Here is a 19621-nt window from a genome sequence, read left to right on the forward strand (position 1 = left end):
TTACATTTTTCTTTCTAAGGGCTCTCTAGAAATCTGTCTCTAGAAAGTGATTACACCAATAGATAGTTGTGTTCGGAGATAATATCGGTTCTTTTTTACAGAATTTCACTGATGTGTATCCTTTCATTCAATAAAAAAAAAAAAAAAAAAACTAACAGCTATTGTAAGCAAGATATGGTGGTAAAAATATATTTTAGGGTTACCAATTGGCGATTTTTTGGCACCATTCCTGTTTACGTCCAACGCCCTTCACGGTAAAATGGCATCAAAAACACAATGCAATAAAACATAATTAAAACAAAATATATATAATCTCAATAAACTGCATTTTAAATCAAACAAGGAAATGACGTAAGAATGGAAATACATGTTATGTAATCTACGCAATACTGAAAGAAAATAACTGACTTACCTTATTTAAAAATTTCTGTTTCTTTGGTATGTGAGACACATAGAATTCCTTGACAGCATCCAAAAACTATTTAAAATTATCTAAACTAGAATCTGTGTACTGCAGTCGCCACATAAATTCACAGAAGTAAAAATAAAAAATAAGCCCTTAGAAATATTTTTCCATCAGTCAAATTTACCGCAATCATGCAGCCAATCAGGTCATAATAGGATTTCCATAAAATTCAACTACTCAGGTTATCATAAATGAAACAACAACTTGGTGATAATCCAAGGGGTACTCTAAAATATATACTAACCAATATGACTATTTTCAAATATCTCTGAATTCTTAGTTAATTGTTGTTTATTGCTTTTAATTTTTCTTTGGTGTGGGAAGTGAATATCTGTACTTTGAATTCTCAGTCAAGTGTGCTTTAAGTGTTAGTATAGTTGTCACTTGTTATAACAACTATTGAATTACAATGATCCATATCAAAGATGCACAGTTGATGAAAGTATAATAAATAATTTTAATGAAAGTGAGTTGAGTGAAACAAATACTGAAATTAATATACATCAGAGGGAAAAGTTAAAAACTAATCAGATATTCTAATGGATGAAAAGAAATCGTCATAAAGTAGAAGACTGTGGGGAGAAGAAATATTAATTTTAAATAATAAAAAGAGAAATATATTTAAATTTTATTTTTTATTAAACTACTATTAGGAGATCTGTAAATAAGGTAATTAGGAGTTTATTAGGTGTTTTCTGATTTATCCACACCCCCATGAAAAATCGACAACTCCTTTGCAGTTTTGTCAATTGAGATGAAATATGTGTTTGAGTACCTTTACAGGTCATATGCTATATTCTGTTCATAAATAATAATTAAAAAAAAAGCATTTTATGAGGGGAAGGGAATACTTTTATAGTCAATAGTTACATTTTTATAACCAGTTAAATACTGTTTAGTGAAATGATCATTAAATTTAAAGCATGTAAATTCATGAATGTGGAATGGACGTGCACGAGTTATTTATTGTCAGATGTCTAATGCCCAGAAGTATTACTAATCCTTATTCTAAGCCATTTCTATTCTCTGTTTTTAGGAAAATTTGACAAGTGGCAATAATATGAAATTATGTTATTAGAGGTGTTCTGATCTTCCATACATTAATTTTTAACACCTTTATCACACACTTCCTTAAGACAATCCGAAACTTTTCTTACTATAATACTGAGGGCCAGTTTGTTATCATTTGTCTCTAATGACTCTCATCACTGATGATTTGAAAGCCGTTATCTGGCAGGGAATCAAACCAAAGTATGTACCATTCATAACAGAGTACAGATTTTTCCTTCTTACTTCCAAAGAGCCCCAGTGTGTCTCATGTGCATATTTTTCTCGAAGCCATTTTTCTTTTTAAAGTTTAAATTTATATGCATACAGGGGCAAACCTTTGTATTCCTATTTACACCATTATAGTTAGTTCAGTATACTTGTGCTGTGGATTTGACAAGCACATTAATGTTGTGGGAAAAGGAATTTTTTCTGATGGGTGGGTAACTGTGATTGCATACAAATGATTTCAGCATGTTCCTAACTCTTATATTAAAATAATACACTGATATATATCAAATATCCTTCAAGTTTTCAATCTAATATATGACTTGTAATCTAATTGCAATTAAATTTCAAAAGCAAAGTTTAACAAAAAAAAAAAACAAACAAAAAAAAAAAAACATTTAAATGAACATAGCAAATTTGTAACATTTCATACTGTTCTTATGCCATCTTTATTAAATGATATCAGTAAAAAAAAATAAAATGTTATAATTTGTGCTATTAAAATTTCATCTTGGCATATTTTAAAAGTTAATTTTACATATCTTCAGGCAGTAAGCAAATAATCTGATAAAGTATTTACAGTATTTAATGTGAATCTTGTAAATACAAATTCTTTTATTTTTTCCTGCCTCTGCATTGTAATGATAGATGATAACACATTGAATGTCATGATTAATTAACACATTTAATGTAGATAATACTGATAAGATAAATCATTAATCTTAAAAAATTTTGTATGAAATAAATTTTAAGGGAATTAATGATAATATCTTAAATATAATATTTGCAATGCTATGAATTATCACATTTCAAATCTGTAACACTAAAAATCGCATGAAACATACTGGGCATTATTATTCTCTGTAAAACTTTGTTATTCAAATGAATAAGTAATTGTCTCAGGAGCAGCAGATTGTAAATAACTGAAGTGAAACGGGAAATATTAATGAAAAACAAACATTGCTTGTGTGAAAAATGTATCTTTCAAATATTTACAAACTTAAGTTATTATTTTGTTTTTATCTTTGAATAATGCGTGCTGAATTTCATTTTTGATGTGTTTGTAACTGCACAATGTTTTAATAGTTAGGTTCTGGCAACAGTAAAATATTGCTATATCTGTTCTATTCTTTTTAATTTTAAGAGATATTTATGCTGTGTTCTTGAGTTATAAAAAGAGAAGGCATCTTTTTGTGATATTTAAAGATGCACATATTGAGTTTTGATATGCTTATGTATAATAAATGTGTTTTATTAAACAACTTGAAGTTTTAATGAATCCTTATTGACTTTGGAGTATTTCTGAGAGGCAATTATTTGTCAACTGGCATCCGTAAGAAAGGATTAGAGCTGCAATTAAAAGTAAGCAATTTGTTTTCATTATTTTTTTAAGTATGGAAGCTTTAAAACTAGCACATAAGCAACACCGTATTTTCTAAATCGTGTAATGAATTTGATCAAAGAGAAGATAATTGAAGTGACGATGAAAAAATTTTAGAATTAAGAGTTATTCAATAGAAATCAAAATTAATGATTTCAGCTGAAAGCGGTTTTAAGCAAGAACTTTTTAAAATAAGTTATTGATAAAAAATTTATCGAAAAAGAGATTGATGAGTCAAAATCATATTTAGATAGATGGAGAAAGTTAGAATATAAGATGAAAAAATTATTACAAGTGTCAAAATAGAAAATGTGCATCAATTTCACAAATTCGTAATACGATGTTGCATTATCCCAAGATAAAATTACCAACATTTAATGGTGATTTAAAAAATTGGTTTAATTTTTGGGAACAATTTAAGAAAATTGATAAGGACCCTAATATTGATAATCAAGATAAATTTACATATTTATCTCAGGCCATGCAACAAGGTTCTGTTGCAGAAGAATTAATTAAAAGTTTCCCGCCTAGCGGTGAAAATTATGAGAAAGCTGTAAAACACTTGCATGTGTGTTTTGGAAAGGATGAACTGTTAATTCAAGTTTATGTAAGAGATTTATTGGCTTTAATACTTCAAAAGCAAAACACACCAGGGTGGTCTTTAAGAAAACTTTATGACCAGTTGGAATCTCAGCTTTGTGCTTTGGAAGTTCTAGGGGTTACTAGAGATAAATATGCAGCCATGCTTTTTCCTCTTGTTGAGTCTTCTTTGCCTGATGAGACACTTAGAGCATGGGAACGTTACCGAGCAGTTAATCGTAGATCTAGAGATTTAAATCCACAAAACGGGAGAAATTCTGAGCAGTCAAAAGTAATCAAAAAAAGTAATCTAGATTATTTACTTGAATTTCTTCAAGATGAAGTAGAATCGGAAGAGGGAATATCTCTAGCTCCCCAAGCATTTGATCAGAAGAAGCCAGGAAAATATGATAAAAAATGCAGTATTAAAATACATTTTGAAAATAAAATCAGGAGTACTAAATCAAAATTTGGCAATCCATTGCCTGTGCCTAATACTTTCAAACTGTTTACGTCAGCCAAAGGGCAAAAATTGTGCATATTTTGTTCAAATCGTCATAATTCTTGGGATTGTAGGAATGCAAAAAATATACCTCTAAATGAGAGAGAAGCTATTGTTGGGAAATTGCGTTGCTGCTTTCTCTGCCTGAGACATGGATACCGAGTAATGAAATGTAATGATGTCTTTTCCCACATAGAAATATAAAGTAAGTGCACAACATTCTAATAAAAAAGAAACTGAGTCTATTAAAACTGATTTAGAGAGAGATCAGGCACTTGCTAATGTATCTAGTGCACCTAATGTTATGTTACAAACATTAACTGTGATTTTAAGATGCAATGGTAAAAAGCATAAAGCCTGAGCCATTATTGATTCTGCTTCTCAGAGGTCTTACATTCTGAGTAAAACAGCTAAAGAGATGGGATACAAAGTCTTAAGAAATGAATAATCGGAGGAAGTAATATTAAAATGTATAAACATGATGTGTTAATGATATATTTACCAAATATGAAGTGTACATATAATTGTCATTTTGAAGTATTAAGCCAACCTGTAATATGTGATACTATGCCACCAGTAGCATCAGAATTGTGTCTAAAAGAACTTGCAGACTTAGGCATTTATCCTGATGATAAGAAATGTGGGCCTATTGAAATTTTAATTGGAGCTGACATATCGGGCAAGTTGATGACTGGCAGTTATAAACTTCTACCCAGTGGTCTTGCAGCCATTGAAACAAAACTAGGGTGGATGATTATAGGTCGCATCCCACCACCGTCGTCCAGTGAGAGTACAACTTTAATTTCAGTGTTAACTAAAAATGTTTGTATAACAGATTTGTGGACATTAGATAGTTTAGGTATCCGAGACCCATCAGAAAGCAAAACAAAATCTGAACTTGAGGAAGCTGCTAAGTCTTATTTTTAAAATACCGTGAAAATCGAGAATGAACGTTTTATGGTAGATCTACCATAGATTGAAGGTCACCGTCTACTTCCAGACAAGTATAACTTATCTCTCAAAAGATTGACTTCTACATTGAAGAAATTAAAAGCTGATGGCTTATATGAAGATTACGGAAATATATTTCAGGATTGGTTGAAAGAAGGTATCATTGAGGAAGTACCATTGAGTGAGAAAGATGTTCCTTGTCATTATCTGCCTCACAGACATATTGTTAAAGAAAACATTACGACACGAATCCGACCAGTATTTGATGCTTCAGGAAGGGAAAAAGGGTCACCCTGTCTTAATGAATGTATAGACAAGGGCCCAAACCTCATAGAACTGATTCCTTCCATTTTTACTAGATTTTGTTTAGACAAGATAGGTGTCATTGCAGATATTCGAAAGGCTTTTTTCCAAATAAGCCTTTGTCAAAATGATAGAAATTTCCTAAGATTCCTGTAGGTAAATAGCAACAATGAATTGAAAATTTGTCGTCACTGTAGAGTTGTGTTCAGAGTTTCAAATAGTCCCTCCTTCTTGGAGCTGTTATTCAGCATCATTTACAGACAGTTCTAAATGCATAGAAGGACAGTCCATTTATCCAAAAGAAACTACACAGAAACTTTGTAGTAGTTTCTACGTTGACAATTGTGTCACGAGTGAGAAAGATGAATCTGAATTACAAACTTTCATAACAGTGGCTTGACAAGTAATGGCAGAAAGACAGTTTGATTTGAGAGGATAGGAAAATATAGATTCTTCAAGACTTTCTCTTACCTCTACAAATGTTCTTAGATTAACATGGAACAAAATGAAAGATACCCTCCAAGTGAATATATCCACTTTCGAGAATCTGTGTACTCTGAAGATAACGAAAAGAACTATTCTAGCTGCTGCTCGCAGAATTTTTGATCGTTTAGGGATTGCTTGTCCAATAACCTTAATTCCCAAACTGTTTTTGCAACATTTATGGAAAGCAAATATCAGCTGGGATCAGGAAGTAGATGCAGATGCAAAGAAAGGATTTTAAAATGTATGAAAGATGTACCTTTTTTGTCTAAAGTTGAGGTCCCAAGATCGATCAAATTTGGGAAAGTAAGTTATAAGCATTCTTTACATGTGTTTTGCGATGCAAGTCAATTTGCATATGCGACAGCAGTCTTTCTTCATGTGGAAAAAGAAAACTCAGTGTACATTCAACTTATACAGGCTAGAGCAAGAATTTCACCCGGTGGAAAAAGAAGAACTAGCATTGCACGATTGGAGCTTCCTGGTGCTACTATCGCTGCATCACTTTTGTCAAGCATACTAAAACATCTTCCAGTTAAAAAGGTTTACTTTTCGACTGACTCAATGACTGTACTCGCTTGGATAAGAAGAGAAGATTCGTGGGGTGTTTTCATCCATAATAGAGTAAAAGAGATATTAGATTTGACATCTAAAGAAACCTGGAGATATGTTCCCGGTACAATGAATCTAGCCGATCTTCCTAGCAGAGGTTGCTCTCCACGACATTTTGCGTCTTTGAAATGGTGGGAGTTTCCTTTGTGGCTCTATCTACCTGATGAAATGTGGCATTTCACTGAAGAATTATAACATGTGAAGAGGAAGTAAACAGAGAACGAATGAAGAAAATCGTATTTTCTATGTTGACTGTTGGAGTGAGCACTTTTCTAATTTCTCATCATGCGGATTATAAAAAAGCAGTAAATATCATGGGTTGGATAAAGAGATTTGTCTACAATTGTCGACATAAGCAAGGAAAGAGGGAATCTCAGTGTATCTGATATCGATGAAGCAGATAAAACAATAGTGTATTTAATACAACAAGAATCCTTTGGTGGGTTAAAAGATAAACGATTAGAATCTTTGAACACATTCCTTGATAATGGAATTATACGATTGAAATCAGCTGTACACAGGAGAGATAATCATGAAGAATTTAAAATGCCAGCAATTTTACTAGGAGAACATCCACACGTGAAAAGTTTGGAGTTAGAAGATTACCGGAGAAATGGGTATGCTGATGTCTCATACACTTTAAATTCTTAAGAGAGAAATACTGGCTTCTCTGCGGAAGGAGAGCCATTAAACATGTATTGACATCTTGCATTGTTTGCAAGTGATTTTCAGCTAGAGGTAATAATCCTCCCACTGCACCACCACCAGCAGATAGAGTTCAAAATGCTGCTGCATTTCAGATAACAGGAGTGGACTTTGCTGGCCCAGTGATTCTAAGAGATAACTCTAAAGCTTGGATTGCTCTTTTCACCTGTGCGGTGTATCATGCCGCCCACCTTGAATTAGTGACATCCATATCAACGGAGACATTTCTACTAGCTTTTCATCGTTTAATAGAGGAAAACCTTCAATCATATGCAGTGACAATGGAACTAATTTCAAAGGAGCTACCAGTACTTTTGCGTTAATTGATTTTGAGAAATTCAACAAAGGATGTTTAGTAACAAGGATGTTTTAATAGTTAGGTTATTAATTAATTTTATAGTTAATTAGGTTACTTAAACAAAGGATGTTTTAATAGTTAGGTTCTGGCAACAGTAAAATATTGCTAAGTCTGTTCTATTCTTTTTAATTTTAAGAGATATTTATGCTGTGTTCTTGAGTTATAAAAAGAGAAGGCATCTTTTTGTGATATTTAAAGATGAACATATTGAGTTTCGATGTGCTTACGTCTAATAAATGTGTTTTATTAAACAACTTGGAGTTTTAATGAATCCTTATTGACTTTGGAGTATTTTTGAGAGGCAATTATTTGTCAACATGAATTAAAAAAAAAGTTGTTGTATTTAGGATGAAGCCTATTCAAATAGTGCCATGGATGAAGTTGACAGCCATGGCAATCTCCCAGTTTCTAATTATCCCCAGCTCCAGTGAAAAGTTGCAGACTCATAGAGAATAATGTTTGTTTGGGTATGATTACATCTACCTCAGTGATGCATTCAGTGCCATCCATTTTTTTTTTATATATATATATTCTTTTTCCATACAAGATACACACACTTCTCATTTATTTATTTACCAATGCTGTTATCCTTTCTGTGTACACAGCAATCTCGTTTTGCTAATATATATATAATCAGAGAACTGCACAAACTCAGCATCGTGCACAACCTTGGCATCAGAATACTAAAATGAGGAGGGGAAAAACACCACTTTGATGGCCTTAAGTGAGCTACAGTATGCTGCATGCATGCAGAAAGCCAAGTATGAGGTTTTGCCAGATATGATGAAAACTGCAATATGCAGTCCACTACTGTGCTAAAACACTTAAATTCTCTAAGGAGAGATTATAATTTGCAGTTGCACTGATGAAAATGTCCAAAGCAGAAAGCTATCTGGGAGGATGTGGCACGTATTCCTAGACTGCCATATAAAATAGTTTTTTACAATATTCTGCATTGCCTCATCAGTGCTTTTACATGGCCTTTCGGTGGGAATGCAGATAGTCAGGAAGTATCCATAAAAGAATTCAATTTTTTTCAATACATGTATGTATTAGCGCTGATAAACTTGAACAGGAGAAATAAGATAGAAGAGTTATTTAAGTATTTCTGATTTGTGTTCATATAACAATGCTAGAAGTAAGTTTATTTAAATTTAAGTATGAATCACTAAAATGTGGAATCTAAAGAATTCATTAGTGAAAAATATCCCTGAAATTATTTCATTTGTTTTCAATGATAGTGTTAACAATATAATTGATTCAAAATGCAAAATTTTAAATATAGAACTTTGTGAAATATATTGTCAATCAGTTTACACTGCTGGCCATTACATTTATAACACCAGAAAGGGATGATCTGAAAATTTCAAAATCACATGAAAGGAAGAGGTATGGATATGCAAATGATTAGTATTTCAGCACATTTAGATGATGCAGGAGAGGGAAACGACATCTGAAGCACTGCATAAAAGAAAAGTTGTGTAGTGGATTTCTCATTCAGAAAGTGCTTTGTAAGATCAGAGTTCAATCAAAATATCATGCTATGCCTTAATAATAATAAGAAATGCTTACCAGCAAGTGTCAGAATTTGATAGAGGCAGGATTGTTGCCTATCGAGAATGTGGATTATCGTTTCATGATATCACCCAACACAATGGTTGACATCCAAACACAGTAATGCGAATATGGAATCAGTGGGTTTCTGAGGGTCATACTGAATGGCATGCTGGATCTCAATGCCCTCCCATGACTAATGCTCGAGAGGACAGATGTATTGTGAGGTCAACCCTGAAAAAATGTATAACCATATCATGGATCCTTAGGCAGTATCCACTTGTCTCTGAGGAGGATCTCCTGCTTGCATTCGATGTAGGCATAGGGGCACTTCATCTGGGTGATGGTTTTGGCAGCCACTGAGTACATGGCATGCACATCTCTGGTTTGGATTAACAGTAATTTGAACACAGATCAAGAAAATTTCTGACACCTTACATCCAGTGTTTGTATCCTATCTTTGAGGCTGGCCAAACGCCATCTTCCAACAAGATAATGCAAGACCACCTGTTCCAAGTTGTGTTTTGACCTTCCTCGATACACATTATATTCGACAGCTGCCTTGGCCTGCACGGTCTCCAGATCTGTCGCATTGAAAACATCTGGTCATAGGTTGCCGAGAGACTGGCTCGCCACCCCTCACTAGCTATAGTACGGTTGATAAAGTGTGGCATAGACTTCAAGCAGCATGGAATGAGTTACCCATTTCTGTCATCCAAGCCCAGTTCAACTTCATGTCTAACCGGGTAAGGGCTGTTTTAGCTGTTTCTACTAATTTCACACCCCTGTAAACCTCCAAACTGCTGATAAATTTAATTATTTGGTCTTCATGCCGTACTAGTTATGTGCAATAAAAATATTTTTTGTATTTGCTTTCGTTCATGGTGTTGCAATTTTAATGACCAGCAGTGTATACATAATAGCGGGCTGCGGACAAAGCAAAATTTGTAAGCTTTATATACCCTTGAAAAGCAAATGTATGAAACATTTCAATATGAAAGAAATTAGTTCATTCTTTCCAAATAACAACCAATTTCTAAATATTTTTTTTTATTATCAGATCAGGAAACAAAAACTTTTGACACTTTAGGTTAATATGTATGACATCATGATTTAAATTTAATTTAGTATAACAAAATTTTCTGAATATTAATAAAATAATTAACATGTCAATAATACTAATATGAAACAAAACATTGCCAACAGCAGCTACTTATTTAAAATTCTGACATTAACGAACAATTTTCAACATACACTGACGTCATATGCAATCGCGTTCTTCAACATCAGAATATAACCTTATATAATATCTCCGTTAATTGAAGTCATATGAAGACGAAAATGGTTGAAATGGCTTCCCACATGTATGGAATCTGAGGTACCTGTCTCGGAACTCAACTCCCCGCCATTCTGGAGGAGATAATTCCACAAACAAACAGACACACACAGATTTTAATAGTATAGATAAGGATGAAGTGTGTATTTCATGAAATAGATGTCATAAATTCTGTTTGTGCCCATAAGATATAAAGTGTATATTTCATGAAATAATGAATGTTATAATTTATGAAGGAATTGCTTGAAGATTATCTTTGATATGTGATATTGTATATTAAACTTGAATCAGATACTTCATAGTGTACGTTACTTTTTTTAAAATTACTGTAACATACAACTGTTCTTTTTTTTTTTTTTTTTTTAATAATTTATTATTCAAAATATAAAACAGAATAGGTTTACTTATATAGCTTATCCTTACAAGGCTATGGGATAATATTTATCATGAAATATATACTTTCTGTAATACTAATTATTAAAACACATTATAATTCAAGAATTCTATATAAGCAATCTTCTTATTTATTTTGATTATAATTTTTATGTGAATCACTGGAAATTATGTTTCATGTATTGTTATTATTATTTAGAGTTTTAACAGTATATGTCTCTTTAGAGGTTCTGCAAGGAGAAAAGAATTCTTGAAAGCTGTTGGCATAACGCATGTATTAAACACTGCAGATGGTAAAGCCTTTGGACAAGTTAATACTGGTGCCGATTATTATGCAGATTCAAATATAAAATACATGGGTTTGGATCTGATTGATGTACCTCGAACAAGAATCATTGATTATTTTGGAACTGGAATTAATTTTATAGACCAAGCAGTAAACAGTGGAGGTTTGTTGATTTTCATGTTATTATTTTTATCATTTAAAAATTGTATTATATGCTTATAAATGTAATATCTGCAAAATGGTAAACAATTTTGTAGTTACATATATTAACACTGCAGAGATTAATAAATTTGCTATATTTCCAGGAATCCAATTAAAAAAATAAATGCTACAAAGGAAGTTCTATTTTATATTATTACAATTTTATAACATAATTAAATGTTATACATATTTATATACTACATATATGTAATAATTTTGGCAGAAGATGAAACCAGTTAATTAGAAAACATGGCCAAGATATTGTAAAGAGATACAGATCACACACGATTAGGATATATGTGTGTTAAAAGATAGCTTGAAATTGTTGTATACAGGACTGGAACTTTGGAAAAGCACAGCCTAGCTTAATAATGAAAACATTTTATTTCTGGATTGCGAATTTGATAACACATATCTTCTTGGTACAACACCAGAGTCGGTAAGTGCCCCGCAATTTTATATATGCATATCGCATATTACAATAATGAAGTTGCCAAGTGGTTTATTATATTGTTGGAGTTTGTACTGTTTCATAGTAGATTGAATGCACATAGGTGCGATGATAGGTTAATAAAAATTTATTTTATCAAAATAAACACTTCAAAGTTCTGGATTTTTTTGCAGAAATACTCTTACAGGCGTATCTGCAGAAATACTCTTACAGGAGTTGACTGTATCACAGAGTAGAGTCAGTAGTTATGCATCAAACTACTAAGAACATTAACCACAATGCAATGCCAAGTGCATCTAAAGAGAAAACTAACTTGGATATCTCACTTCACATGGAGCTAACAACTTGCAACAATAATAACTAAGCAACTGAGAGCAGAGGCTCTCTCTTCAGCATTAAATAGTTTTCAATCGGCCACAGAGTTATTTCTACTGCTTTTTGAAATTACTGGAAAGCAATATGAGGGTCAAACTGCAGTTACAGCTAATAAAATTACTTCAAAAATTCAAACTATAATTGAATGAATTAATCAATTACATTCAATTATAGTTTGACTGCCTTACCTGCAAACAAGCATGAATCATTCAGACCAACATATTCTCAAAATGAGGTAGAAGGATGGGGACTTTCTTTCCCTCCAGCATATCTCTTTCTGGAGAAGACTTTCACATTGCAGCAAGTAATAACATCCCTTTTGGACGAGTCTATGTGTTTTGGTAGAATGCCACTCAGGGTTGCATTTGAGATGGTTGAACTATGCCATACTAATCATGGTGACACAAGAACCGGACCAAAATATTGGTGAATGATGGCCAAATTTTGCTACTTTTGCTGATTTCTCACCAAATTACAGAGATACCTATTTACTCAATGTTAAATGCACTTGCTCCTATATTCTTGCTTTTCTGGCATAGCTTCTCTTTAGATTTTTTATGTTAGAAAAGAAATACAACAATTTTACTTATAATTCTACTAAAATTCTTTATCTAAGTACACAATTCGTAAAAATATGCCCAGAAAGAATTCATAATTTATTGCAACTCATTAAGTGCTCTAAAATATTTAGTTAATTTTACTGACAATTAAAATTTTCTACTGGCGGACATTTTAAGTTTACATCGAAAATTAAAAAGGTGTGGATACGAGATCCTTTACTGTTGGGTTCCTGGCCATGTGGGCATAAAAGGGAACTAACTGGCAGATGTGGCAGCAAAGTTTGCTACTGTTATATCGAGCCAGCTAGTCTCTTAGAGTGATATTAAAACCGCCATCAAACAGACAAAAACAAATGGAAATTATTTTAGGATTAAACAAATGGAAATTATTTTTGGATGGTCTTTTGTTAAATAAATTGATATGAATTAATGCTTATTTACTGCATCTCCAATGAGAACGCGACTTCACATCACATGTTCAATTTTGAAATACTCTCACATATTCCTCCTCATTCAGTCAATGAGGAATTTTCAAACGCAATATATGATAAACTGCTTCTCTCTTAGCACCTACTCAATTATGCAAATTTAATAAATTATTGCATTAAGAACGAATGATGATTTAATTAATTATATTCAAGTAAGCCTTCCCTGATGACTATGCCACATCGACCATCTTTCGCCTGCGGGTGCGGTGCTAATGCACCCTTGATCTAAGTTAAAACAAAGTGAGCGGCGCCTTTGTCCTTAAATGATTTATTGGTAAAGACTCATCTGTAGTTGTCACCATTAAAAAATTTATGATTCTGATTCTGAAATAAATTGAGGAGTGTAAAAAAGTAGAAAACTGGGAGACGAATAGGAACCGAAAGGAGGAAGTCTTGTTAACATGCTTAAGGATTGGTCAATAAGGATTGGATAAGTCACTCACAGCTATCCTTTTTCAGGTAAATTTTTTTTTACCTGAAAAAGACAGAATTTTATTATTTAATTTGATTTTATTATACAGTACAAAGTCTGTAATCTGGACGTCCATTATCCGGAATGATCTATAATCTGGACCTCAAAGCCACAAACTTATACATGCGTGTTTAATGTTATGCATGCGCAGTTAATGTTTTCACATGCACGTTCAGCACAAAAAATGAAGCAACTTAAACAACTTACATTGAAAGAAATGTTTAATAAAGTAAACAAATAAATATTAAGTTTTTTTTTTTTTTAAATGTTGTTACCCTTTAGATTATAATTGCTCTTTATTTCATAAATTACGGTTTCATATTTTTAATTGTATCAGAAAAAGTCAGATTTTGTGTAAAAATACCTATGTTAGAACAGTGATATGTATAGATCTAATATATATTCTAAGTCGTGCTTTCGAGACATGAAAAACGTAATTTTAATTTTGTCAATCGGCCCAGTAGAATGAGTCAACTGTCCCTCCGTTCAGTTTCTTTTTTTTCTTTTCACAGTGTACATGCGTATGTATGTGCATGTATACATACACAAACATTTCTGAATCCAGTCCCAACAGCAGAAGAGTACTGGTTTCTCTATGCTTCATGAACTTTCTCATGTATAAATGTATAAAAGAGGATAAAAATGTAATTTGGAAATATGATAAAATATTATAAAATCACTAAATTAAATGTAAAGTCCAGTTTGAAAGTCTCTAAAACGTAAGTTTTTTTCAAGTTTTTGGAACATTTTCTCAAAATAGTAGTATTAAAATTATGCTGAATTTGAAGCATTCATTTTTTCTCGGAATAATTTAAAATGGGCATAGTTCTTGAAATGTCATTTGAATATCATGTTATAACTTTGACAGTCCTTGTATTTTGAAAGTCTTTCATAAAAACTTTGGTAATCAGTATCAACCTAAATGGTATATAGTGATGAATTTCTATTAAAATTCTTATTTACTCATTATAAAAAAAGATCAGATGTTCTTATTATAGAATTATATTATTATGTAATATAAAATATAATAATAAAGTAAATTTTGATGAAAAGTGAGTAAGTCCCCTACAAGAGAATCGGCATAACTACTTGTTGATGACTGGCTTAAATAATTTCACATAAAAGCATTTGTTCCTTGTATAAGGTAACTGTCTCTTAGCATAGTGTAAATAAATCAAAACTATGTATGGCCATAAAATCAAATTACTATGTATGGCCATAAAATCAAATCACTATGTATGGCCATAAAATTCTTTGCATTATTTATTTGAATTTTTTTTTAAGTAGATATATATACAAAAATTAAAATTCAAATTAAGACAAATAACTTTTATGCTGAAGTTAAGTTGTACAAATTTAGTGAACAGAGTTTTTACATTAAAAAATATATATATGTGTGCCATGTGTATGTGTGGTAGCGCTTTGTGCTGAAACTATGGTCAGAGGAACGCGACTGGTGGAAAATATCAATATGCAGTCAGTTGATGGCCATACCCGACATTCCTAACCCCCAAAAATATAAATAAATTTGGATATTAGGTGTATTCCCATGTTGACAGCAGGTGTGTGCTGTCACTGTTTGTATCCTTCCTAAGGAGAGGATTCTAGGAGTACTTGTGTGAAATAATGCACATTGTGTGAAATTCCAGGTCAAATTATAGCAAAAATGTCATCTTTTTAGAATCTGGTATTGTATCCAGCTTGCAAAACATAGGTTAGAATTTTGCCTTTCCGCATCTCCAGGCTTTGGGGAACATACATAAAAAATTGTGAACAAAAACTCTGTGGGAAGTGGGCTAGAAAAGGAATCAGATTAAGAGCAAGTTAAATTTGGGATTAAATTGTCATCATGATTAGTGTTTAATGACTTTATCAAGTGAAAAAGTCATATCCAAGTTAGAAATCTTTTAAAATTTTGAAGACATTTTAATAAATGATTTAAAAAATAAAAATTAATGAATTTTGAATAGCAGCAGGTATTTTACTATTTCTAACAGTTAATTTAAATTCACTGGCTACGTTTAAAGATCTGATCCAGGTAAAATGGATAATTTCTGAATTCTTTTTAGTAAGGGAATTTTGTTTTTTCAAAAGTAACTTCAAAATATTGTTTCAAAATTTTATAAGGACCTGAAGAAAAAAAAGGAGAAAATTTCCTTATGTTAGGATATTGAAATCCCTGAAACATTACTAAATCACCATGTTTAAAATTACTTGCTTTAAAATTGGTGTCATATCTTTCTTTGTTTACATAATGATAATCATCAAACTTTTTTGAGAAATTTTCCTAGCTTCTTCAATTGCTTCTACATACAGATTTTGCTTTTCAAATCATAAGGTAATTTTCCATACATTAAATAAGATAATGGAAATTTTATTACAGGATGCAGTGTATTGTTGTATTCTTCAGCAACCTTAGGTAATAATTTTGTCCATGCACTATTGCCTTGATAAGAATTTAATTTGCATTTGAGTTTAGTTATAATGGTTTGATTAACTCTTTCTACTTTAGTAGAAACTATCATTAGTTTGCAGCCTGTTAATAATTGAATAACTTTATGGTTTCTCAAAGAGATGCTTAAATTTTGAAGAAGCCACATTTCTATCACTTAAAATTTCTTTGGAATCTGAATTTGAAAAAACATTTAAACAGTTTGTGTAAGTATCACTAGCAACACTTTTAGAAACAAATCTCCATATATAATGAGTAACATGATCTATAAAATAATTAAGTATACTTTTAGTAGAATTATAATAATTTAAACTGCCAACAGTATCTGTAGAAACTGAGTGTTAAATTTATATGTACGTATTGTTGTCAGTGTAATCCGACATATTTATATTTCCACTCTGACTGCTTATCCCACGATTTCTATGTGCAACATAAATGTAGCAAAATTTGCATTAATACTTTGCACTTGATTTAAGTTTTGAAATTGGTATCTGACAGTATCAGTAGATAATAATTCAGAAGGTTCACTTACTAATGGTAATGCTTGCATTAAACCAAATTTCTTTCGGTTACTTATGATTAATGGACATACATCACAATGTTTGCTCTAATTTGTAATGCCTGCCCAATAATGTGGATGAGATAACAAGTTTAATATTATGGATATACAATGAAAGTCCAAAAATCCGCAAAGCCTGGGACCAGAGGTTGTGCGGATTTTAGGATTTTGTGGATTTCAGGACAGAAAAGATAAATCGTAATATTCAGACTAAAAGTGTGAAATAAATAAAGCGTATTTGATATACACTCATGTCCATAAATTAAGGATAATGCAAAATCAGGCAAAGGAACTGTTAGAAGCAAAACAAATTTGACTTATTTGTAAAGCTTATTTATTAAACAAAAGGTAAAGAGCAAAAAAAGATGCTATATGTTTGATATTATTTAAAAAATTAGCGATTTTTCTCCCTGGAGCAAATTAAAAAAAAAAAAAAAACTATTTACAAAAAAACATTATTACATGGTTGGTGTGATTGTTAATACATTGTATGTCTCCCAGACGATGCAATACAGTCCGTACAACACCTAGGCATGCTGAGTATCAAATTATCGATCTGATCTTGGGGGATATTACACCACTCAAAAAGCAATGCTCTCCGAAGTTCCGGATATGTAGATGTAGATATGTAGGAGGAGGTTGACGGGCTGCAACGCGTCGGCCAAGCATGTCCCGACATGCTGTACTGGATTCAAGTCCGGTGAGAATGCTGGCCAGTCCATACAGGTGATATCCTCCGATTGAAGGCATTCGCTTACGATGTTTGCACGGTGAGGATGGGCGTTGTCATCCGTAAACACAAATTGTTTACGGATACAAATTGGGCCCATGGCGCCCCAAAACAAACATACATGTTGTTTCTTAATGACGTCCCGATAGATTTGGCTTGTCATGGTTCCAATTTGAGCATGCAGGTCACTTCTGGAACCCAGAATAATTCCACCCCAAATGAGCACTCCTGCACCATCGTAACGTTGTCGTTCAGTGATGTTTTCTTGGTGGTAACAGGTACCTGAAGCTCTCCATATGAAAGTTAAGCGAGAATCAGACTGCAAGCTAAACCTGGAGTCGTCGGAAAACATCACACAAGCCCACTGTTGCAGTGTCCACAATGCATGCTCTCTATTCCAGGCTAACCACAGGCGACAGTGAGTTGCAGTAAGTAGAACGCATCTGACAGGTCTACGAGCATATAGACCAATCTGCCCTAAGCGTCTGTACACGGTCTGCCTTGAAATTGTCGTACCAGTGGCTGAAGAGAGCTGACGAGACAGGTCTGAGGCTGTGCTCCGCCTGTTTCTTTTGGCAGTAACTGCTGAATACCGATTCTCATTCGGCGTTGTAACTCTGGGGCGACCTGTGCTGTAATGTCTACTTAATTACCATCATCTTGGAATCGTTGCCAAAGCCTGGAGATGACACATGGACAATTCCAAGTTCGTCTGATACTTCCAGTTGGGTACGCCCACATTCCAGATGGCCGATAATTCTACCAGGTAAAAAATCATCCAAATGCGTCGTATGTGTTATAACTATTCGGTTATTGCACTGAAATGCTTATAAAGCGCCTGAGAACAATTTTACTTCTTTGCCTGTATTCCTTATATATCACTCTCTTACACTCTCATCATTGTGACGTACCATCGGTGTCATCTGGTTACTTCCTGAAATTTGCATATTATTCTTGAAGATGTATGTAGTGATTTTACAGGTGATATATTTATTTTAGAGTTCAATTTCCGCGTGACTCCGAATTATCCTTAATTTATGGACATGAGTGTATTTAATTAAATTATTATATACATTATTGCAATAACTTATTATATGCATTAAATTATTATTTCATATATAAACTGATTATATTATTCATTGTATTATATGTACACAGGATTAAGGTTTGCCGATTTCGCCTCATGCAAAGATTTCGGATTCCGGTGTTAGAATCACTGTTGCTATAAAATTTCAACAGCTTTTCTTTATTTTTCCGTATATCATACACAATCGAGTCGCAATTCCATACGATTCTGCTATAAACCAAAGGGTAGCACCTGCTTCCATTTTTTGCAGAATTTGCACTTTTTGCATTACTGTCAATGCAATGTGTTTACGTTTTTCAATGTTGCAAGCAGTAAAATTATGAGTGTGTTTCTTATCTGTCGAATAAAAAAAGGGCTAAAATTTAAAATATTCATAGTTTATCCACAAAATATCCAGATTAAAAAAAAAAAAAAAGGCAGCACTAAATAATCTCGTGAAATAACAAAGCTCAGAAAATACAACAACGTGAATTGTGAACTTAAAAGAAGAGTTGAGGGAATCGTCTGCTTTTTTACTTGGATGCAGATTAATGGGGAAAAAAACTTTTATCATGATGTCAATAATTTGGTATTTCCGTTATGACTCATTATTATTCGGTAATTATGACTTCATTATTCGCTAAGTATTTCTTCTTCAATATTTCGTACTCAGTGTTGCGGTTTACCTATAAACTGAATATTTATATTTTGAGAGGCAACACAGATTTTCAGTATTTGACTGTACCTGTGTGACCAAATTCAGCGTGAGCTTTTTCAAGTATTTAGAATACAAGGAGATATTGCGGTTATAATTTTATACAGTCCTTTTTTTCAATAGCTAACACATTTTTAATTTTCTTATACTTAGAGTTATAAAAATATAATCTAAATTTTGATGATCCATAGTTTCTTTTCATAAAAATAAATTAATTTGTGCATACAAATGTTGACAAATAGGTCTAGATAACATGTCAGCTTATAATCTCTTTTATATCAAAATCATACAGGTATAATTTTCATACGCTTAGGAATAAATTTATGATACACATGAATGCTTCCAAGAAATCTTTGTAAATTTTCTAA

General features: G+C 32.4%; 1 protein-coding gene across 2 annotated transcripts in view; it reads left to right on the forward strand.

The window, feature by feature from the left end:
- Positions 1-19621, forward strand: part of LOC118185509 (dual specificity protein phosphatase 3-like) — a 51678-nt gene that overhangs the window by 16776 nt on the left and 15281 nt on the right. For both annotated transcript variants that reach the window (XM_085806897.1, XM_085806896.1), the window contains exon 3: positions 11124-11347. In XM_085806897.1, the coding sequence (XP_085663023.1) occupies positions 11124-11347 (224 nt within the window). The remainder of the gene's footprint in view (positions 1-11123; positions 11348-19621) is intronic.

This window comes from Stegodyphus dumicola, chromosome 12, assembly GCF_044657685.1.
Source record: "Stegodyphus dumicola isolate Sdum_Otavi_A_Nest chromosome 12, ASM4465768v1".
Taxonomy (NCBI): Eukaryota; Metazoa; Arthropoda; class Arachnida; order Araneae; family Eresidae; genus Stegodyphus; species Stegodyphus dumicola.